Source organism: Etheostoma cragini, chromosome 5 (assembly GCF_013103735.1).
Source record: "Etheostoma cragini isolate CJK2018 chromosome 5, CSU_Ecrag_1.0, whole genome shotgun sequence".
NCBI lineage: Eukaryota > Metazoa > Chordata > Actinopteri > Perciformes > Percidae > Etheostoma > Etheostoma cragini.
Window position 1 is genome coordinate 4,505,450 of NC_048411.1, and position 24,688 is coordinate 4,530,137.

Sequence of the window (24,688 nt, forward strand, 5' to 3'; positions counted from 1 at the left end):
GGGAGGTATATTAAACCACAAATCTACCATCCATGGTTTCTTGCTGCCTGCAGCGACAGGCAGAAGGCTGCTGTTCCAGTGTCTTTGGGGACTTTACTCGGAGCATCCAGGCAATGCGGTGGAAAGAAAAGCCAACCAGTGGATACGGGTAAGGACTGGACTTTCTTGATCTCTGTTAATTGAGAACTTAGACGGAAGTAAATTGTGTAGATTTTTAAACATGTTTTTCATTTTTCTAAATCTATAAATAAGGGACAAGATGTAAAGGTCCTATGACAGGCTGCTTTTTGGATGCTTTTATGTAGGTCTTAGTGGTCCCCTGATACTTAATCTGAAGTCTCGTTCCTGAAATTCGGTGCAGAATTACAGCCACTAGAGCCAGTCCCAGAATGAGCTTTTCTTAGGATGTGCCATTTCTAAGTCCGTAGTTTTAAATGCTATTGAGGAGGAGTTAGGGTGTGGCCTTGACTAATTGCCAAGCTTTGCTTGTTTATGGCATGATGTCTCTCTCTTTCTCAGTGGCAGGCCAAATTCTCTGGTCGGGTAAAGCTAAGAAAGGGGTGGTAACCTTTCCCCTAGTGACGTCACAAGGGGAAGATTCCAGATTGGCCCATTTGAGCTTTCATTTTCTCAAAGGCGAGCATGATACCCAGGTTTCAGTTTACACCTATCTCCATTTTTAGCCCCTTAGGGCAGGCTGGGAAACCATATTGTTGTTAAAAAAACTCATAAAGGGACATTTTCAGGCCATGGGACCTTTAAGAAAAGTTATCCTTACTTGCTGTTAGATGCCACCTTCAATATCTGTGCGATTCACTGTATCTTTGCATGTACAGAAACTGGGTATTTTCAATTTATGCCGCTGTGGGTTCAACTCCAACCTGCGGCTCTTTGCTGCTTTTCATTCCCGGCTTTTCTTCCCAAGTTTAACCATAACATACTTATAAAAGAATTAAGGAATATGGCTGGGCATCATTTAAAATACTTTGATACCAGTCTCAATAGATCACGTCAGTTGTGTTACATGATACGTTTTTTTCACCTCATGGTATTTTTGGTAACCCATAGCATTGACAAATCCATCAACATTTAATTTTGTCTTAACGCAAATCAGCTGTACAAGATATTTGCTTCAATAAAATACAGTATGAAATTCAGGGCAATTCAGGGCATTCGGATTAAGTTTCTTAAGATCATAAACAATACGTGGGTCAATGTAAGACAAATGTATGCATGTTTGTATCAATTGATTAGTGATTAGTTCTAATAATGGCACCTCACTCACAAGTCAATTATGATGCCACATAAAGTCATCTATACTTGCTACGATTTCATTGGCCATGTGGACCCACCTAATGAGGAGACACAATAAAGAGATAACTGAGGGAAGCTGGAAAAACAAAAACTGAATATTTTGAATTTTTAGGCTACGGTTCAGCCCATTCAAAACCTTGTTGAGTTGTTACTTGTTATTATTTTCCAATCATCCATCATATGCCTTTTCTCAGGCCTGATCTGTTTGCTGTTTATGTCCTAATTACTTCTGGAAAGACTTAACATACATATGGATTATAAAACCTTTAACAAATACTCCAACAAACTAAAAAGAATCTTTAACTGCCTGTTGGGCTGCTGAAGTGATTTTCTGTCTAGTTTACTTTTAATAGGAGTTCTCTCGCGAGCCCTCTGCGTCTCCTCTCCAATGGGACACGGATGATAAATGGGGGACATAGGGTCTCTGTTAGTCTAAGCCTTATGTGCCCAAAACTGTAAAACATATTTTGAAAGCAAATTAAAATTGACTGTTTCACTGCCTCTTGTCACTAGAGAAGGATCAGCCTTTATATTATGTTTAGTTGATCTTGCTCACTGTGTTTTTATGGCACGCACACACAAAGGAGGGAAATAGAACAGAGGGAAGAAAAGATTCTGCAATTTTCAACTTTGAGAGGGTTCACACAGATGGCTTATGATAAACAATGTGGGACCTTCACATTTTTGCCAGATTAACTGTGTGTTTGTATTCTTTTGATTAATTTCTCATCTAATAAAACAGCTTGCTAATTAAAACAGTGCCTTGAAAGTAAACCTTGAATTTGCCAGATGGTCTTTGACCCATAAGAGGGGAAGAGGAGTGCAAATGTGCCTGGTTGTGTTTGTGTCTACAGTATGTCTGTGTTTTGGTATTGGCATATGACTGAATATCTGCATGTGAATGTGCATGTGTTCAAGATGGTTTATAGATTTACATTTATCTGTTTTTTGCTTAACCCTTGTGTTGTCTTCCTTAAAATCCAGACTTTTGTTGACGCTTTTTATTTATGTTTTTAACTTTTTCTTAAGTTTTTGTCCTATTTTTCAACACTTTTGACTTTTTTTTAAATGTTTGTCACTTTTTTTACGTTTTCACACGTTACTCTAACTTATTAACTTTAGTTTTACAGTTATTTTTTGAATTTATGGTCAATAAACGTCATTAAAAGGAAATTATGTTTGAGTTAAAAAAGCAGAAATTAGGAATTATTTCGACTAAATTCGTTGATGGATAATCACAGACTGGAATATGTAAACTTTTACTCAATACTAGTTTGAAACCACTTCAATTTTTTTTCAAATGCTATAAAATTGAATAAGACACCCCGAAATTAATGAAAGTAGAACTTTGAATTTGCCAAAGAGTGTTGTGTGCAATCAATCATCTTATTTTTGGGTAATTACAATTGGGTAGCTAAACAGAACATTGATATGGGAAAACGCGAGGCCAGCATGAGGAAAACATTTAGGAAAAGGGATTTAGTATCATGGCTTTGTGTTGGTGTACCTTCAATCCTTAAATTATCTCTGCATATAAAGCCATGTTTACCTTACTAATTTTTGTTTAAAGGGGCAGTCATGGTTAGGAGGGAATAGGCAGCAACAGTTAAGGTTTGGTAGGAGAACAAACTTTGCTAAGGTTATGAACACTGAACATTGCTTTCTTAAATGCAGGAGAACCATAAAATAACTGAGATAAAACTCCTTAAAAGGCTCTTCTACTGACACGTTTTCATCCTTGATAAACAGCTTTGGTTAAAACTGTATTTTCAACATTGTATAGTATTTAATTGTAGCGGAATGCTTGTGGTACAGAGCTGACGGTCAGAGTTAAAAGGTTCACTCATGCTAAATTTGCATGCAGGGCATTACCAGATCAAAGTGTTGATACAATAGAGTAGTACAGTACAATGAACTCATAACCAACTCTACAGCTTCTCCTCATTCTCCTCTTCTCCAAAGAAGCTTCCACTCGCCACAAATGACAGGAATGGCGGGAAGCATCAAAAAACCCATTCACCGCAGCTCATCCCGTCTGGGGGAGCAGTGCAGATGTATGGTTTTAGGCCAGAGATGGTCTGTCTCTCCCTGAGTCTGTGTTGTGTTGGACTGCCTGTCTTGGAATGCAGAACACGGCCTGTTTTCTGTTAGCCCTGTCTGATCCTGCTCCCCAACATTGTTTTCTTGCTGCCTCCATAATAGACTGAGGGTCTGGTGCTAAGTGGCACCTAAATACCAAATTTGTGTAATTTTGGGCGTGTGCTCGCATAAGTATGTGAGTATTTGTGTAAAAGCATGTGTTTTACTGCTACCGTATATACAGTTAGTAGCCACATGTATTTTTCTCTTTAAATGATAATAGCGTGCAGAGTATTTTGCCTTTTTGCACTCACATCTTTCCTTCACCCCTCCCTGTCTGCCTCTCCTCTCCACATCTGAGTGTTCTCACTGGGTTTGATAAATGCTGGGTACAGCCACATTGCTGGAGGCTATGTCAGATAGTCATTGGCTCAATCGGTTTGTTTCTCTACATCCTGTACTAGCAGAGGGACCACACAGGGCTGCTGTAACATCGCATGATCTTTGAGGAGATGACAGATATATAAAGCATGAGAGTGTAATATTAGAGGGCCAGCGGATGGATTAATCTTTGACATGTATCTTTACTGATTCCAACTGGGTGAACCGCAGGTAGGCCCTGAAGCTACTGTGGCAGCTTTATGACAACATATTTTGGACACATTGACTGCTGTTTAATTAAGAGATGAAAGCCTCTTCGTGACAATAATGTTTCCCCTTTATCTTTTGTATTTCATCTTTGGTAGCATCCCTCCTTCAGCAAGTCTGACTTACTGAAATTAATATTTATTTGTCTTGGGACTCTTGACGTCACTGAGTTGACGGTGCACAGATACCGGGCTGGTGAATAAACTGTTGATGTACTTTTGAACTTTGGACAGAAGCTAGTTGTTTCCCCCTGCTTCCACTTTTTAAGCTAAGCTGCTCTTCTATACTTACCACGCCGACATGAGAGGGATATTGAACCTTTCATCTAATTTCACCTAACATCTGTCAACGTACTAATTTTTTGGGGGAATGGGGGGCATTTCCGGCCTTTATTTTGAAAGGACAGCTGAAGACATGAAAGGGAAGAGAGTGGCAATGACATGTAGCAAAGGGCTGCAGGTCAAAGTCTAACCCGGGCACGCTGCATCGAGGAGTAAACCTTTGTATATGGGTGCCCGCTCTACCAACTGAGCTATCTGGGCGCCACCTTTCATCTAACTCTTGACAGGAAAATTGAATAAGCCTATTTTTCAAAATGTCAAACTATTCCTTAAATCTCACAGCTTTTCTTTTTAGGTAAATGAACTTGTGTGATATCAAACTCTTTGCTTTTATTTTTAGGCATCATTTATGACCCAAATACAAAAGGATAGCCCCCTACCCATCCAAAACACAGGATTGGAAACAGACATTACTCCTAAATTAGTGTAGCATACTTGAACTAACACTAGCAAAAACTATATCAAAATGTTGGATCTTTCTATTTAAGATTTGTTGACATAAGTGTTTTTTTAAAACTGTAGTAAAACACACATTTTTAATCTTGATTAAGTGAGAAGCACACAAACTGTTGCCTTTCTATGTATAAGTCAACCTCTTTAATTAAATACCTCGGCTCAAATTCATGTGGTCAAAAGACTGTGGATTGGGCCATTTAATTTAGGAGGAAAAGGCACTTTTTGATATGACGCTTTTCTCTAACGCACTCTGTCATTGTGCCAGGTTTGAGCACAATTACTTATAACTTGATTGTTTTTGCATATTCATCCTGACTTTTCTGTACTCTTTCCCCTTATTCAACGTCATTCTTTTTGTCTCCGCTATTTTGACCATTTGAGGTTACACTTGAGTTTTTCATTGGTTTTGGGAGATTTCAATCATGGTTTTTACAGGCACCCATCAAAACCAACCCAAGTCTTTGCCTTGTGCATTTTTCTAAATCCTCTGTTTTAATTTAAGATTTATAGAGGGATAATTTCTATGGCAGCAGCATTTTCTAAGCCCCCAAAGCCAGCTCGGTTGCTGTTATTGTGCGAGAGAAAGATGACTTTTGACCTAAAGTATTTGCCATCCGTCTATCCATTTGCCCTTCAACCCATTCCTCCGGTGACCACACCCTTATTGTCTCTGCTCTAAATGCAGCCATCGTTGTGTGTTCCAGTCGGTCTCTGCCATTCCTTCTAACCAGTCTTCCTTCCCTCTCTTATCCCCCAGACCCACTTTGCCTCCTTACCAAGGTTGGGATAAGTGTGATGGGTTTTGTATGTACTCATTGTGAAGAGTTTGAGTGCGTTCAGATGGTATTGATCGGGTTGTTTTGTGAGAGGGTAAGCATCTTAGCGTGCTCTAGAGCCCGGCCAAAGAAACCACAGAGCTCCACCAACAGCGCTGCAGTGCTTCTCTGCCTGGGATTTGGTTTTTCATCCATCACTTTTAGTATTTTTTCGCCCTCCTTTTTTAACATATTGTGTCTCTCTCTATCTCTCCTCATCTTGTGTTGATATCCTTTTATCAGCAGTTTGACAGGGATTTGTATTTCTTTAGTCTACTCTTAGTAGTGTGGTTGTTTCTGTTGTCGATTCATTAGAGTTGTAAAAACTGATGCGTGCTGAAGATGTGAGGCTTTGGATGTTTCTGTTGGATTGTACAATACAAACAGCTTGTGGTCAACTACAGAGAACTGTTTCCAAAGTCTAAACCAATCCCTAAGTCAGAGTAACAGGTTTTCTGGCTTTGATGACACTTCTGATTGAATCCTTGCCAAGCATTCCGTTTATTAATCATGAAACAGCTAAATCCTGTGTGGCATCTTTGTTGTTATTTAAGGATGTTGACATTGAACGTAAAAATTTCTGGCTCAACCCTTTTTTGCATTTGAATAATTTTTGATAATGTATTATATTTGTTGAGAGAAAACATCCCTCAGGTTTACGAGCCACTCTTTTAACATTATGACTACAGTATCATACTCTACAGAATCTTGTGTTCTCTCCCTTTGTTCCTTCATTATAACTCGCTTTTTTTTTCCACAAACGAGAATCAGCTGAGTTTATTAGTCTAGTTTTATCACTGTATGATGAGGCCCCTTCTGAAAAATGCTTGTAAAACTCCAAGGCCCTCCGTAGCAAAGAATGTTCATGTCTAAAGTTGCTCATATGTTGTCCATACATTCTCACTTACTGGAATGCCTTTTCTCCACTCATGTGTTCCAAATGATGTTACGCCAACCGAGTCATCCTATATTCCAGTAACTAATTAGCTTTGATGTGATGGATCTTGGCGTTCGGGCAGATTGCATTAAAGTCTTGTCCACTGTTAGAAATATACACATAAAGTTACAATAATCTGCTGCACATTATGTTGCCTGCCCTCCCGCAGAAAGTGCTGTGTCAGCTTGCTACAGAAGAAGACGATGCTGCAGCGCAGGCATTAATGAAGCAAATGGATGTACCACCTAAAGAGTATCATCTCAAAGTTCTGAGAAAGGTATTAGCACATTATTTCTGTTTGCCTAATTCTTGCCTGCCTGCCATTGATACATACTGTATGTAAGTATGTCGACATCTATGCAAGTTGTCCTCTTTCCTGCATTTCAGATGGTGGAACTGCTGCAGAAAAACATTGGGAAGAGCTGCCGTTCTTTGGGCAACATAAATCAGAGGTACAGTAAAAATGAAATTAGGGCTGCAGCCATGGACTGTTATTTTGACAGTCTTTGCAACTAACTGTTAAGTTCACAATTAAACCGACCTCTAGCTCACCCAGTAAGAGAGCCCCATAAGTCCTTTGCAGCGGCCCGGGTTCGAGTCATCCCCCATCTCTCTCCCACCTTTCCTCTTAATCCATTGGGTCATTAATAAAGGGAAAAAATGCCCCAAAAAATAATCTTAAAAAAAAAACAGATCACCCTAGACTCAGTTTTCCATGAGTCTAGGGTGATGCCTTCATGTGTCTGGTTTGTTCAAACTAAAGACCAAACCCCAAAGTTATTCCATTTGCAATTTGTATACAACAGAGGAAAAAAATGTTTTTAAAAAGCTGGAGAGTTTTGGCCTATTAGGTTTGAAACACACCCGTATTATATAAAACAGTGTGCTGTTTAAGAAACTACCGTGGCTTGCATAAGTTTACGCACCAAGGCTAAAGTTGATTAAAAAGAGGAATAAAAAAAAAACCATTTGTTGGAAATTGATCTTAATGACTAACTATAGGCATGGGGAACTTTCCATAAGATTATCTCTCAATGCAAATCAAACCAGCTATTAAGCTAACTGAGATAACACCATGCCAATCTCTAGGTATGGTGAAGGGTATGTGATGATGGGGGGCTATTATAATTCCAAAGGGCAAGGGAACTTTATCAGGAATAACTAAAAATCTGCCTTCCTCTATGGGAATTTAACATAGGGGTATGTATGCTTATTCCCCCTATATTTAAGGAAGAACATTTATTTATTAACAATACATTATTCATTCACAAAGAAAATTGGTGTCCTTAAAAGATTGGATTTTCCTAATTGTTGTGAATTATGGCGTTAAGATCAATTTCCAAAAGATGTTTTTTTTATCCCTCTTTTTAATCAACTTTAGCATGGGTGTGTAAACTTATACAAGCCACTGTAGCTACCACAATGGATAAAGTTTACATTATAAATATTTTAGTTGGCATGAGGGGTGGAACATAATGTTGTCAGCATACATACAGTACACACACACAAAGAGTATATTTTGCTGGAAAGGATTAAAGCACACAAAACTTTTGGACCCCAGGAAATTAATTCTTATAGAATTCTTATCTTTGTAGGCCATAAGAAGTTCCAGATAATCCAGATTTTGTCTATATACTCTGTGCAGGTGTTCATGTGACAACATTCTGGCCACATCAGTGGCTTGTGTCCCCCTGGTCACTTATCCCGAGGCTGCTCCTCTCATTGGTGCCCTGCTGCAGCAGCCAGTGACTTGTGTCAGGGCAGCACTTAGTGAAGACTTCCTGGATGCTCTGAGCTCTGCCTACTCCAGGTAAGGGAACACACAAAGGCGCTGAGATCCTTTCAGGCTTTAAAATCTGTTTTCAGGAAGTTTTTCTATTAAATTATGTTCACAAACAATATTTCAGATGTGACAATAACAACATCAGTGCTGTTTTTTTTTTCAGTCATTGCTTGTCTTTGGAGGAGCAGGCAGTAGTCTCCCTGTGGTGTCACAACCTGACCAGTCTGGAAAAAGCAGTGCTCAGTCTGCTAGAGTGTGTTCTCACCAAAACAGGGTCAACACCACAGAAGCTAAAGCAGCAACTTGCACAGTCACTGCTGGTAGGTAATCTTTTTGATTTAAGGAATCACAACTTAAAAAAAATAGTCACGTACTTCTGTGATGATGTGATTGGCTAATAATATGTGTCCATGTTTAAACAACAGCTTAATACTGAATTAATACCCTAATTTGTTTAGGGCTGCAATTAACAGATATTTTCATTATCAATTAATCTGCTGATTTTCTTGATTAATTGTACATCCAATGAAATGAGCAATTTAAAATAATCACAATACCTCAGAGCCCCAGGTGACATCTTCAGATTGCTTTTTTTGTCTAACCAACAGTCCAAAAACCCAAAGATATTTAGATTACAAGGAGGTAAAACAGAAACCGAGTAAATCTCCACATTTGAGAAACTGGAACCTTTGATGTTAGGCATTTTTGCTTGGGAAAAATGAGGATGAATAATCACATAAGTTGCAGATTCATTTCCTGTTGATAGACCGATCTATTAATCAACTCATCATTTCACTTCTGGTTTAGTTTATTGGTGAAATGTCTGGTTTTGTTTTAAACCAGCTTTTCACAAGTGATGTCTAGACAAGTACGCAGTGGAACCCTTCATTTAAATCTCATTAATTTGACCTCATTTATCTTTATCAAGCAACTACTTTGACAGCATCATAATGAATAAGTCCCTGAGGGCCAAGCCAAAGTATACTGTACTGTATTTAGCAAGCTGAAATTGTGATCTGATCTGAGTGCATCTTAATCTATATGAAAAATATCAAAGATCTACTTCTGTTACTGTTGATTAACTAATAATGGTCTCGTTTTATCTTAACAGTTAAGACTTGGAGAGAAATGTGTACTGTGGTATTTTCTGCTATTTCTGCTGAATGAATTGGCAGCATTTACATTATTGATAAATTGGTGACATACTGCTGTTGTTAAATGTTGGTTTGTTATGTACATAGTTAGACTTATCTGCCCTAAATGATAAAGTATCGCATCAGAAATCAATGCACACGCCATATGTTTTGAGCTCCACTTTGAACTTCTTCGTAAACTGTGAAACCCAACGGATTGAAAATCAGGCCTGCTCATTTATTATGAGTTGTAATGTTTTCATATGGAATCATTCCATCGCTTTTATTGGTGGATCTTTATTGACTGTTTTTGCCTGGCTAACTCGCACCATTTGGCTTTGCTTTGCATGCATCTCACATCATTTGGCTAGCTCTAAACTGCATCTCACATCATTTGGCTTGTGCTGCACAGCCTTTACTGTGCTGGGTAAGTACTGAACTCTCTGTCACTTGAGTCTTTGGCCGCTCCTCACTTCATATAACTTAAGATCATGCCCAGTTCAAAAGTCAGACGTGACTTTTGATATATTCGTTGTTAGGACTAGCTGTTGAAGATCATTTCCTCATTACTACAATGCAATCAGAAAATACCAGCAGTGTTTTGTGTTCTTTTCACAAGGCCACCAAGGCCTACTTTTTATCCCACAATGATTTAGAACATGCAAGCGTGCTTGCGTGCGTGCGTGGGTGCGTCCGTGCGTGCATGTGCGTGTGTGTAGGAGAGAGGCCGAGAGGCAATCATTGCCTGTTTACTTCTCTGTCCTGTCTTGTATCTACTTGTTTACCCTCTCATCCATCTCTGATTGACCTCTGTTTTTATCACCTTGCTTGTTCACACGCACACGTCTGGATGTAAACCCTCGCACACACATGCCTGCAGCCACCATTCTTTGTTTATGATATTGCATCTGGGATCATAGCGTGTCTGTCGTTAAGAGCATGGGAGGCATATGTCGGGGTTTCACTTGGCCTTTGGGTTGTTTGTATGTCAGATGTGCGTTTCACTTGTGTGTCTGTGTACACGCTAGTGTCCGTTAAAACGAGAGGCGTGTGAGCTGACTGGCTTGGATCTCCGCTCGCCTCCCTTTCACTCACTCACTGCAATCAAAAATGGGAAACATGAAATTAGGCTCACATTCTTCGTTTTGGCTTGTCTCACCGCTCTGTGATCCATTGAGAGACAGACCCAAAAACAATAAACACTCACTTCCTGGGCCTTACTGCCAAAAACAGGATGTTTGTTGTGTGGTGTAATTGACCCTGCTTGAAGTGTTAGTGGTAAGGTATGGAGGAGGACGCTCAAAAAACCCATCTGTTTTCACTAGGGGGAACCATGACACTTTACACGCATGTATGCTGGCATGCAACCCACATATGCAGAATCCCACCGACACACAAACCGTATGCCAATGTAGAGAGGATACCCACAAAAAAACATTACTTGTTACACATTTTGTTTGAATAATGCTGCTTTCTGCCCTGAGAGGACAAAATAGAAACAGACATGTCAAAACTCAGGATTAAGGGACTTCATTTGTACAATGGAACTTTGTAATGGCAGCATATAAACACTGGGTGGGGCTGTTAGTGCTTGTTGACCTCACTAACACCCTAATTGGTCTGGTTCTCTGGCACTTTCAATTTTTCAGTTATCTGTGGCTTGGAATAAAGTAAAAAATCTCTCTTAAAGCTCTTAAACATCCCTTTATAAAACCAGGTTGTGGGTCATTGGTAAATATATGGAATTAAAGTCATTGTAATATATGGTGTTCTACATTTTTAACTACCGACACCAATGGCTGTGAGTAATTTACATATTAATATCACAACCTATCTTACCTGGAAAAGAAAGGACGCTATGTGAGATTGCTGTTCGGCAGTTTATCTTTTAACACCATAGTTTTCATCCAGGCTTGTCACAAAGCTGAGGGACCTGGGATTTAACACATCATTGTGCATGTGGATCCTTGACTTCCTGACAGGCAGACCCCAGGGGGTGAGTGTGGGCGGACACCCATCTTCGACCTTCATTGTTAACACCGGAGCACCCCAGGGCTGTGTTTGAAGCCTCTTTCTGTACACACATAACTGTGTAATCAAGTGTAACTCCAACACCATCATGAAGTTTGCTGATGTGGGTGGGCCTGATCACAGACAACAGTGAAAAGGCCTACCTGTCACTAAGTAGGTGATTGGTGTCAGCAAGACTACAGAGATGATCGGGAAGTACCTGCGCCCCCCTTGATATCAGTGGGTCCTCGGTGTAACCCAGAACAGGACCGCAAGGCCCTTTAGAAAAGCCCTAGTCTGCCTAAAGGATATTTACACCAGGCACTGCAAGAAAAGACTAGGGGGGCAACACTGAGGACACAAGGATCCTAAAGAAAGACACTGGCCCCCATACACACAAGTTGAAGGATCTGATGGGATTACATTTCACTGTAATCTTTCCTAATATGATTTTATGTGACAAATAAAATTAATTGTTTGATAAATAGGAAGCTTGCTTTTAACTGATTCTGGTGCTTCTTTTATCACTCTACTTCTGTAATGCACTGTAGGGTTAAAGCGTGTAAAATAGTCTACATATGCTCCTAATATAGTGAAGTGTATGTCCCCATATAAGAGTGTTGAGGGGTGACAGGGAAAATAATTAGGGACTAGAAGATATGTAAACATGTAGAGAAAGGCAGACATGAACAGTACAGCTGTTAAATGTTTGCGCTGGGGCGTTTTAGAATGTGTTAAATTTAAAACACATGATGTGGGTGCATTAGGCACTCTGTGTGTGTGTCTGTCTGTCTGTCTGTCTGTCTGTCTCTCTCTCTCTCCCTCTCTTTCTCTCTGGTTTAATGGAAGCTTGTAGACGATGCAACAGTGACACCCAGTGGCCTGTCTTGAAGTTAGTTGTCATTTAACGGATAGGTTTTGTCACATGCTTGTTTCTGTACTTTTATACTTATCATAAGCTTGTGGTTTCAATATCTATGAAGCAACACAGTTTCACAGAGTTTTTGAATTGTGTTTTTTCTATATTTCAGCCTAAAGCCAGTGCTCAACACTGGACCATATTCCTGATTGTAAACGACATCTTCAGGTGAGAGCTTGTGTCATTTTGAGTGTGTTTCAGTTGATGTAACATGTTTTGGTCTGCTGAAGTGTGTGACTCCGTATTTTATTTTTGTAAATTCTGTGTAAGTGTTGCAACAGAGTACACCTGTTGTTTTTCTGCCCAAAAGGTCCGTCCTTAAGCAAGCTGAAGGGAACGAGTCTGTTAAGTGTGTTATCCAAACCTTTACCAACTGTTTCCTTCAGGAACTGGCACTGCTGCAGCATGAGGTAGGCCTCTGATTCTCAACAAAGATTCAAATGTCTGACTTTCAGGGATTATTTGTATTAATCTTCCTCTTTTTTCAGATTAATGGATTCATCTTTTGGTTCATAACATCTCATACAATATTGAATGAAAAGCTGCAAATCTTCACATTTGAAAAGCTAGAAAAAGTTAATATTTCTGTTGAAAAATAACAAACCATAGATTATCAGAATTGTCGGCAATACATTTAATGTAGATTGACTAAAAAATGAATCAACGGATCTTTACAGCTCTAGTTTTTGGGGGCTATTATGAGTTCAGAGTACTTTTCAGGTGATAAAATCAAAAGAATTTAAGTCGACTGTGGTTACAAACACAAAATGGTTTTCATCAAGATGCTGCGGTGATTTAATGACACTGCCGATAACTTTGGTGATCAAGGACCTCAAACACATTCCTCCTTAGTGCTGAAGAAGGAGAAGAAGAAGAAATACCTTTCTTTATCCCATGAGAGAAAATCACAATTAATACAAGAACTTCACCTACTGTAGCAGAGTGACCTCTAATTATTCTTATCCACCATGTTTGCTGGAAATATAAGGATGGTTACCTTTGTACCGTACGCTTAGATACCAACACAGGGCAATGAACAATTACCTCCCCGCTGCAGGCAACATCACTTCACACTTGATGAATCCTCCACATCATTATCACTCGATCTCCGGTTGGAAGCTCGCTGCTAACACTACACGCCACGGTTCACCCCTCTGCCTCGTAGACGATATTTCCAAATCGCTTTTAAATCATCAATTTGCGGGTATTAACTTTGTGCAAATACAACACCTTTAATGTGTGATAACCACTTTGAGCTGTAATACTGATGTGTCACGATATACTTTTCAACTTTTGCAGCCCCTATAGATTATCTCAACCATACATGAGTCTGTTGTTGTACAGTAAAGGACACCTTCATCAACACATCCTGTGTGACTGTAGGGAATTATCTGGATCTTCCATGTCAGCCATCACTGTCAAAAGGCCCAAAAATATCAGTGTTGCGTAGGTGTGATACATTGTCTGCTACACAGTTTTTTTTTCAAATATAGCTTTACTTTTTTTCACCTCTATTAGTCAGTAGATGGCAGTGCTACAGTGTATTTACAGTTGACTCCGTTCCGATGGCTGTAGTCACACTGCACTAAACGCTACCTATTACACGCTACATTACACATTAGCACCTACTGTATCACTGTTACACAGACCCCAATTCAAAGTGTCATTTTTCAGGCTTTGAGAGCACAGTGATGAATGAGTTTAGGGTAAATATAGTTCAAATTTATGAAGCTCAGGAACATTTGTGCATTGTCTGATTTCAGACACGTGTATCCCTGAAGGCCTTTTTCCCACAATCACCTCAGAGTCTGCTGGTTCCTCTCTTGACCCGGCCTTCAGGTCAGTGTGTACACACTCATCCATGTATGTGTGTGTCTGGATGTTTTCCTTTGACACAATGCACAAAAGCTTGTTTTGTGAGCAAAGGGATATTCATGTATTCTTCAACTGTGTGTCAACAGAGTTTTCCTGTTGCAGGGTGAATGGGCCCTTGTGTGTCGTGTTCTTGCAAATCAATTATAGTTAGTTAACAACTTTGTAACAAAGTGTTGTAAGTCAAATATAAAAGCTGACATACTGTGGAACATGATATATGATTGGTGTTGTTGGTGTTGTTATTTGAAATATATACAGATGTTTATTTTTTCCTGTTTTGTACAAGGTATATTTATTGTGAAAAACCGAAACCATTGATCGCCTTACACAAACACAATGCATAATCTATAAGATTTATACATCATGTTTGTTATTTGTGTTTATGTGTGGGAATCTTTACTTTTGCACAGATACACAGTAGGTGAATGCAGGGACACAGTAAGGCAGTGGTTATCAGTGTGTGACCAGACTGGCCTGTAGGCAGGAATGATTTACATGAATGGAGCCCAGCCAGTTAATTATTTGTGTGTGTGTGTGTGTGTGTGTGTGTGTGGCAGTTTTTCACCCGTGACTGAATGGAAATGGTAGAGGATTTAAGGTTTTACAATGATTTGTGCTTCCTCTGAAAAAGTTATAAATTAAGACTTGGCTGCATGGCATTGTTGAACATATCCCGGGGGAAGAGCTGAATCAAGGTATCAAGCATTTTAAATATTTAATAGTTTGTTTGTCAACCTGAAGTGTCAGTTAGGTTGGGTTTTAGTACATTTGGCGTGTGTTAGGGAAGTTATTTTTTTAAGGAACAATGTGCCATGTGGCAGACACCACTCTGGCCCTTTAAGCACAAAAACATAATAGCTGGAAAACAGGAAAAAGTAATTGCAAGTACTAACACTAGTTGATCCAGTTCAGCTTGGAAAATACTTGTGTCAGATATTTGGAACGTTGTGGCTCATGTTACCCTCTGGACAGCAATAACTTCACTTTCTAAGTATCTCTCTTTTATTTGGAAGTATTCTGCATCGTAACCATAGACTGGTTAGACTTTTTGGCTTTCTAGTTAGATGAAATAATTGATACCACTCTCATGTCTGTACAGCAAATATGAAGCTACCATGAGCAGCTGGTTAGCTTAGCATAAAGACTGAGAAAAAGAGGAAACAGCTAGCCTAATTATGTCCAATGGTAGCGCAATCTGCCTACAAGCTCTTTTATAGCTCAATCAACAGCAGAAGAAAAAAAAAACGCTCAGAAAGGGTGTTATCAATCTTCTTTTTCTAACTTATTATATCCCATAGTGTTGAACTATTCCTTTAACATTGACTAAATCACTGGCTATGCATTTAGTGATCACTATGTCTGTATATCTGAATCTGTTGTTGCAGAGATGCCTCAGGACGTTTGGAGACATCACCTGAACCGGCTCAGTGGCTCATTACAGAGACTGACAGAGGAAGAGGAGGATGGAGACGGAGACGGAGACAGCAGCAGTAGCACCAGGTTAGTGAGTGAGAAAGGCTTGCACAGGGAATGTGTTAATGTGTGTCTGCTTCCACCACCCTACTGAATGCCTGTGTGGTGTTCCTTTTTTTCCATTACCTGCAGTTGAGGGGATGGTTAGTCAGATATTTCCCCCTTGCATTACAGCAGCGAGGTCCTGGTGCACGGCGTGGCTCCTCCAAGCACTTATTAGAGGCCATTAGTTTTGGAAAGAGAGAGCTTTTGAGAAAACAAGTGTTAGAGAGACCATTAAGAGTGAGAAAAGGAATGCAGAAGAAGAACAAGAGAAAGTAGACAGAGGAAAACATATCACATCGGCATGTAATGGCGGGAAGGAGAGAGTGAGTCGCCAGGGTTGTACAGATTTAGATAGAACGAGGATAGGGGATGCAGATAAAACGCAGTTGATGTCCTAGAGATGGAGACGGCTGACTTGATACCCTCCAGCCGCGGTATTTTTAAGAGGGCCCGTTTTCCCCACCACTGCTCCATTCCGGAGCTCCTTGCAAAATTCCAAAAACGTTGTTCTGAGCCAGCGGTGGGAAAGTAGTATGCTGTGTTGCTCCTAGCAAGGATGCAGCTGCCAGGGCACTGCAGAGGGTTGCTGCTGGTCACATCGGGAGCCAAGGGAAAAGAGGGGAGACGAGGAAAAGAGGCCTAATGATGGTATTAGGGAATGGGAAAGTTATATTCTCGGTTTGGCAGCTGTGTTGATCTGTTGCAGCTCTCTCGCGTACTTGTTTACATTTTACAGCAATCCATGACACTCTCCTCTCTCTGTCTTCCTTTATTATTTTAGGGTTATTATTTTCATTCTAGATTATTTTCTTGTTTTATTTTTGCTTAGAGCCCGTAATTGGTCAGAAAATAGTGAAACAATCTTTTAGAGAGGCTTTCATTTTTCAATCAAATATATCATATCATATCATAAAAAGAAAAGGAAAAAGTTCCCAATTTGCATTTGGGAAGCTGGAACCAGAAGGTAGAAGAAGAAACCACTGGGCTCAACCAAAGACAAAAAGGAGAGAGCTGGGGTGCATATAACCACATACCAAATCTACAAAAAAAACTACAAAAAGAAACTTTGCACACCCAAATCTATCAGACTTCCCTTTTATTGTTGGTACTATTAAAGACAATGGACCAGAAAATATTTGCAATTTGTGCTTAAAAGACTGACATTGACTAGTTGTCATCTCAGCTTAAGACCCATTCTTCCCATTTCCAGCGTCCTGCCATGCCTCAGGACTGGGTTCCACAGTTTGCCGAGTATTAGAAATGTTATTTGGCACGGACGGTAAAGAAGTGTTATTAGACGTAACACAACTTCATATTTTACTTTAGACTTATGCTTGTATAGTACTAAAAAACACAAAATCCAACCTAACATTGATCTTTATCACTGTTTTATACTTTTTAGTTATGTGATGAAATGTTACCATGTGGAAAAAGTAAATCACAGTTGTACTTCAGTGTACTTCAGTGTGTCCCATGTCACAACTGGGAAAAAATAGTACGATTCCGTATCTAATTCTGAATCAGATCTGTGTACCAGCTTTGTCTCTCTTTGATTTTCCAATGTTCCTGTCAGTGGGGGCAGGACTGACCGTTATATCAACAGACCTATATTAGAAATTTCCCAATGTATTGGTATCGGCATTTATAACGGTCAATTTTAAAAATAATATATATATAGATATATATCTACATACAGTGGGGCTTGAATGTTTGGGCACCCCAGGTAAAAAATTGTATTAATGTGCAAAAAGAACAAAGAAAAGATGGAAAATTTTCAAAAACGCACCATTTGACAGATTAGACATTCAATTCAATTCAATTCTATTTTATTTATAGTATCAATTCATAACAACAGTTATCTCGAGACATTTTACAGATAAAGTTGGTCTAGACCAAACTCCAGAATTTTAGGCTGAGTAGAGGGATGACAGCAGCCGTGTAAGACACACAGAACAGGGCTAAAGTAAAAAAAATTTAAATACATTTTAATAAATAAAAACGGACGGTCAACCATCTTGAGTGTCAGTGTTGCATCGTTTGTCCACCAGAGGGCGCTCTACAACGTCTCAGTTGGCAACACAGATTTTTTTTTTTGTTACTGTGTTTTTGTTCAAAGGAATTTAAGTTTAATATCTTAGGTTTGTATTTTTATACATTTTATTAATCAGACCTTTAATATATTTTTATGTTCCTGTGTTCTGTGAAGGTTAAAACATATTTTTCATATTATTATTTTAGTGAGAACTCATAACTTACTACAAATAACTATTGGTAGGGAAATCTGTATGTTTTGTAACACGTTTCCAGAAATTAAAAAAAAAAAAATACAGCAAATCGTATTATTAAATTACCAAGTATTTGTATCAGTCTTAAAAATCCTCTATCGGCCGCGCTCTATGAATTATTTAGTTTGTTTTAATATTGCAGTCCATGCAGCATGTGCTCATATAATTATGTATAATGATGTGCTGTAATTCCACACGCTTCCGTCACAGCAGCAGTACTGTAGAGTATTTTTTAATAGTCCATGATGCCTAATTGAAGTGTTTTCTCCTCCTGTTCTGTAGAAGGCACCACAGATTGTTTGAGTCCTGGTTCCTCCTGGTTCAGTGTGCCCACTGGGTGCAGGTGGCCGTCCAGCTGTTGGTGACATCTGGGCCTGAGGACCGTGGCCCCCTCTTCTGGCTACTGACCTTCTACCACCACCCCACCAACAGGGGCCACCACCGAGCACTACAGCTGGTGAGAGAGTGACATGATTTAAATGGACCTGTTTCACGGCAGACATGTTGACATGTCATAGTAAGAAAAGCACATCTATGTTCAAAACCATTAACGATGGCTGCATTCCACTTAGCAGACGCCCTGGTGTTGTGCATGCTGACTCACTGAAACGGCGCACTGGGAAACCTAATGGGACTGAACCCCCGTCAAGGTGATCAATTTCAGCTATGCTTCTCCTACTATGACCAGTCAAAATGTCTGCTGTGAAAAAGGTCCACTGATCTAGTTTGTCTTCATTTAGGAAAATTCTCCATCAGCCCCAGCTGTACTTTGTGTTTAAGGCCAATCCTTATAAGTATGTACTGTGTAATTTATCTTAATATTTCATTTATATTTATATTCTGTGCTGTGTGACTGATTTTGCTGCTGCTGCACTGTAATTTTCCATTTCATTGGAATCAATATCTATCTATCTATCTATCTATATTTATCTATCTTAATAGCAAAGCTTTGCATGATAAGACAGTTAACATGGTAAACATTATACCTGTTTAACATCAGCATGTTAGCATGACCTCTGTGAGCGTGTTAGCATGCTGATATTAACATTTTCCTAAAAACACCACTGATAGATAGATAGATAGATAGATATTTAGATATTTATTGATCCCAAGAAAAATGGGAAATTCCGGTGTTACAGCAGCAAAATCAGTCACAAAGCACAGAATATAAATATAAATGAAATACTAGGAAAAATATACATACATACATACAATATGCATGAAATAATAATATGAATAAAGTAAATATGAATAAAGTAACCTGTGCACACCCTCACAGGTCATGGAGTGCATCATGGTCTTTTTTTATATCATAACCATTTATTTTGGAAACTATTTGAGACCTTTTACTTGTTATCTTGTCGCTGCTCGTGTATTTGACGGCTGTGGCTAAATGCTGAACTCAGGTCGTCTGTCCGTTGAATGTGCAGCATCATAGCTCAACAACGTAGGTCTTTGATTCGCTCTTGGCAGATGTTGAAAGCCCGAGAACAAATACAGAGAAAGAAGAATAACACATCAAAGAATAAATTGTGGATGATCCGAGCGGAAGAGAAGGAGATTCAAAAGAGGGAGGGGAGCCGGGTGAGAAGGGTGATGTAGTATTGATTTCTTAGTGAGTGTCTGGCCAGCTGGGCCGAGTTTCATCTCTCTGCACCCCCCCCCCCCCCCCCCCCCCCCCCCCCCCCCCCCCCCCCCCCCCCCCCCCCCCTTCACTCCGGGAGACTCGCTGTCGTCACGGCCACCTCTCCCATTACGCCCTCAGGATCAACTTGCACGAGGTTGTCTTTGTTCATCGTTGAATTACTAACCTATTGATTTTTATTCGGAGGAATGACATTTACAGCAGTGCTTTTTGGGACCTTTAAATAAACATGTCCGCTTACCATAAATGAATGATGTGATCGATGTTTCCAGGTACGCGCCGAAGATGCATGGCACCACCTGCACTCCCTGTTCTTGGCGTCAGCTCGTCCTCTTCCTGGGGCCGTCCTGCAGTCGCTGGTCACTCTCCTGTCACCACAACCTCAGCAGCCGTCCCTGTCTCCGTATGTGGTCCTCAAGCTCTTAGTCAACTTTGCTGTTTTCTTCCATCAGCCGCTGAGCGGATCAACAGAGATTCTACAGACGGTGAGGGGCTGTTTTCAGTCATTTCCTAATTCGTGTTTCAACCATCCCGGGGTAAGACACTCATGCGCATCATGACTCATTGTACATGTCGTTCTGCTGCTAAATAATTTGTAAATACTTCTGACTGGATGTTCATTTTGGACCAAATATAATCTAACCACCAGATCCACGTAATAGCTTTTCTGGAGCTTTTGCCTATTTTACACAATGATACACAATGTTCAACTTTTTAATTCCTCAAGGATTTTAACTTTTATTTGTTTTGGCTTAACTTTTAGGTCTATGATTTACGTAAAAGTTGCATTGGGAAAACATGTTATGTTTCTTAAATTCGTAATCCACAACAATAGTAACAATTCGTGACAAAAAACAAACCTTGTGTTTTATTTTTTTGGAAATGAAGTCTGCATTGAATATTAAAATGACTCTGGCTGATTCTTAGGGTAATTTGTAATCCAAAATGTCTCATACCATGAACACCACAGTTAGATTTTTGGATGTCGAATTAGATATAATGTATCACAAATAACGAGTCCCTTTTCTTTTTGAAATAATGCCTTTTCAGATCCCCGTTTTTCTTTATCTGGTAAAGGCCTGTCACAAGTAATATTTTTTTATTTTTTTTTGTCACTGTGTGTGAGTCCAGGTGGTGGAGCGGTCTGGTCTGGTTGATGAAGCAGCGTGTGTCCTCAGCTCGCTGGAGCTCAGACTAACCGAAGGAAGCTGCTTATCAAGCGACGCTAACAGAGTTCATCGCAGGATCAAAGCACTTCAAGACACACTCGCACATATGCATGCAGCATCGAGGAGCCCTACCGAGAACCAAGCACACACACACACACACACACACACACAATAATGCACAGAGCCACACAGCAGTAAGTTCATCCTTGGTTCAGGGTTTTTTTCAGGACACCTTTGTAGAATGAGAAATAGCCAAGCGCAATGACAGGATTGTGTCAAAACAGCACAGTGAGGACACATTATGTATAGAAGCTAAAATTACACACACACACAAACACACATACACACATTACAAGGCCCACAAGGACACTTGAGCAGTGACAGATCACACTGCAGAGAAGCAGCAGCTCATACGTGTCAGAGTCTTCCCACTCATATAATTGCCTCACAATAAAAATCCTTCATGTTCCACATACTGACTGAAAGACATTTAGGTTTGGAAGACAGGGAACTTAACACCGGTTATCTTTTAAATACTATTTGTGTTAGATAAAAGGTTGATATGTTTATATGAAAATCCTCCTGACAGTACTGAGCGTACAATAAAATGTAAATAATTAAATGTAATGTCACTTCTTTTGCGATTTACATTTTCTATTGCTTCTTTATTTACAAAGATGGAGAATGATTCCCTGTTCCTTTGTGTTTGACCCAGAAAGTCTATATATTTAAAATAACTGCAGCCAGCCGTGCTTATGCATCTACATAATAGACTATAGGACTACTGACTGACTGCTGCTGGAGTTGGACAGAAATTTAAACAAATACATGTTGTATATCTACATTTCTTGTGCTACCGAAGCAAAATGGTTACATTTTTGGAACCATGCAAGATGATTGATTTTTTTATTTTGTACAAGATGTGCTTTGAATGTAGAAGACAATTACTTCATATGAAAAATAGTCTGATGACACACTACTTATCGGTGTTGTACTTTGTCAATTGAACTTGTGATTACATGTTTGAAAAAAAGAGATTTTGATTATCTGTTTTGTACTAAGAGTTGCGAGGTATTACCACCTACTTGCAATAATACTACCAAAGCAATAAAAAAACAAATAAGCACGAGGTAGTATCGGTTTAGGATTGCTCCTTCAGTGATGGAATAAGCTTAAAAATTCATGCATTTATTTTAAGAAAACATTTTATTTTTACATAAACATTAAACAAAATCTTAACTTGACGTGCAAAGAAACTGCAAAAACCATCATTTACACACAAAGAAATGCCCTGAGAGGTTGTATATTTTCCTGTCCAGAAGTAATTTATGTATTAAAACTTGACTCATCTGAAAGTATTTCCTATCTAAACACTTAAGAACCAGATCATGGCTTCAGACTAAACAGACATGAAGTCACACCTACACACACAGCTCAGGGTGTTAAACATGGACCGAGGTGCACTCTTATCCCGACTTAGCTGACTTTCCTTTTTACACAAGGTGAAACTCAATAAATCAGTAAGTTGATGCAGTAGATAAATCAAGTTTACATTAGTAGTCATTATTAAGAATCATAAATTCATTATAAATTATCTTTTTCTGGCATCATTGTGTCTACAACAACTGGTCAAATGACTCCGCCCCTTGATGTGATCCGTGCGCTGCAAACTTTAGCTGATTATTACAAACAACTAATATGATTAGTAATGAATATGTTTGTTTTTTTAACAAAACATGAATGCATAAGTAGTGACTACTAAAAATTTCAATTACAACTGAATCTGGGTTTACAGTGTGCAATCTCTATTAGTGAGATATCTTAGAAATTTTTTTATTGGGATGAACCCTTGAAATGTAGTTTTCGAGGGGGGTACTGAACAAGGTACCACAAAAACTTTGCCCATGTACAAACAAGATCAGCAAAACAAAAATAAATAATTCACACAGAGCCTACAATCACAACATCACAAGTAATGGGATAGTGATATTCAGAATATTGTTGAGCTTTACTGTAAAAGTGAGATTAAGTGATTCAGTTAAGAGAAAATAGTGAGGGATGAGATCAAATTGGAAGGGTGTTAAAGTCTGCATGTACCGATAGTATGGAAGTGAAAAATGAAATGGAGAGAATATTTACTGCTAAGTTATTCCAGTCAGAAGGTACTTTGAACATAAAAGCATAAAAGCTTTTTTGATGTGGACTTAGAAACATTAGGTACTGAAAAAATAGATAAAGGAACCAAAATCCCCCTCTTCCCAGTGTCTATTGTTTTAAAACAGGTGACATTATGTGATTTTTCTTTGACCACAGCATGAATTTATGTAGTCAACAACATTTCATATCACAAGCAACAGCTTATTGTTATTGGTGTACACTTCTTCCGTTAGCCTTGAATGGACAGAACTGCTGTCCTCTAAACCTCGCCAATTGGCCTCGGTTGTAAAATGAGAGCGCGCGGCCTTCTGGTGTTTACATCCCTCTCTCACAGAAGAGGAGGGGGAACCCTCTGAACCGTCGTACGCCAAACTCCTGTCGTCTCCATCTGCAGCCAACCTGGAAGAGAAAGATAAGTTTAGATTTAAGCATTCCAGAACCTTTCGTAGATGTCTACGTTCCTCTGGCGGAACGGTGCGTGTGTGTTCAGTCTGGACAAATGATCCAGTTGCCATGTTCGGCTGAACACAGAACCCGTCCGATACCGGGTTTTGGATGCGGATGCCAATATCTTTTAGTTTGTAAATTCTGATAATAATAAATTGGCCAATATTTTTCTTTTTCCCCAAAATATGTTTGTCGCTCAAACCTAAAGGATTATAGGCTGTAATGGGAATAACAAAGGATAGCAGGTATGACATTTTTCTTGCTTATAAAACCCAAAAACACATGCAACCTCACCCATACCCCCCCACACCCCCCACCACCACCGTTTAACCAAACATCTTCCATTCATCTAACTTACCCACCCATCCACACATCCACCTCCACCCAACCACCTCCTTATCCATTGTGATGCACAGGAATGTACCGACAGATGGAGCATAGAAACAAGAAAAATGAAAACAAAATCCATCCAAAATTCGGGGTGGGATAGGTGGTTCGTATAAGAAGGGGGGGTCCCAGGTTTCATGGGATTTCTTCAGGGATCCTCTGACAGTATATTTGATTTTTTCTATGTGTAAAAATGACGTTAGCTCTACTAACCAGGAATTGGTGCTAGGCGGCTCTGGGCTCCACCCCTGTAGCAGTGTTTGACTCTTCGCTACCAATAAAGTTTTTGAAAAGGATCTCTTAAATTCTTTTCTTTTTTTTAAGTACTGAGTACGACATTTTACAGTTGAAAAAACAACTATACTATATGATGCAGACACTATTTCTAACATCTTAGCGCAAACATATTTTCTGCCTACATATATGCCAATACGTAAACAATTGCGGCTCTCAGTAACAATTGTTTTTATAATCTATACTTCTGTAAAAAAATAAAAAACAAAAGGATTCCTTGTTTAGTCTATGAATGTTCCATTTCAGAGTTCAAAACACAGATTTTTCCATTCCACTAAAGAATAAAACAGACTATAACCAAACTGAAAAAAAAGAAAGAAAAGAAAAAACAACTATCAAACTTGCCAATTATTTTTTAACTAACTAATTGATTAATTGACAAATCGTTTGAGCGGTATATATATATACATATATAGCTAACGGCGGTAGATAGTACGGGCCCAACTGATTCATCTGCCTAGCTCGATAAAGAAGTT

General features: G+C 39.2%; 2 protein-coding genes across 5 annotated transcripts in view; one reads left to right on the top strand and one right to left on the bottom strand.

Moving 5' to 3' along the window:
• Positions 1 to 21,549, top strand: part of fancc (FA complementation group C) — a 32,817-nt gene extending 11,268 nt beyond the window's left edge. The window contains 13 exon segments of the mRNA XM_034871626.1: positions 54 to 148; positions 6,760 to 6,867; positions 6,978 to 7,042; positions 8,236 to 8,400; positions 8,537 to 8,693; positions 12,548 to 12,603; positions 12,746 to 12,845; positions 14,199 to 14,274; positions 15,696 to 15,810; positions 18,396 to 18,570; positions 20,031 to 20,243; positions 20,890 to 21,033; positions 21,036 to 21,549. Of these exon segments, the coding sequence (XP_034727517.1) occupies positions 54 to 148; positions 6,760 to 6,867; positions 6,978 to 7,042; positions 8,236 to 8,400; positions 8,537 to 8,693; positions 12,548 to 12,603; positions 12,746 to 12,845; positions 14,199 to 14,274; positions 15,696 to 15,810; positions 18,396 to 18,570; positions 20,031 to 20,243; positions 20,890 to 21,033; positions 21,036 to 21,125 (1,559 nt within the window). The 3' untranslated portion in view covers positions 21,126 to 21,549.
• Positions 21,443 to 24,688, bottom strand: part of aopep (aminopeptidase O (putative)) — a 66,365-nt gene continuing 63,119 nt past the window's right edge. For 2 of the 4 annotated variants that reach the window (XM_034871625.1, XM_034871623.1), the window contains one exon: positions 23,223 to 23,483. The gene's annotated coding sequence lies outside the window, so the exon portion shown is untranslated. Of the gene's footprint in view, positions 21,454 to 22,349; positions 22,361 to 23,222; positions 23,484 to 24,688 lie in introns of those variants that run through there. The other 2 variants (XR_004656622.1, XR_004656623.1) reach the window with 2 other exon arrangements.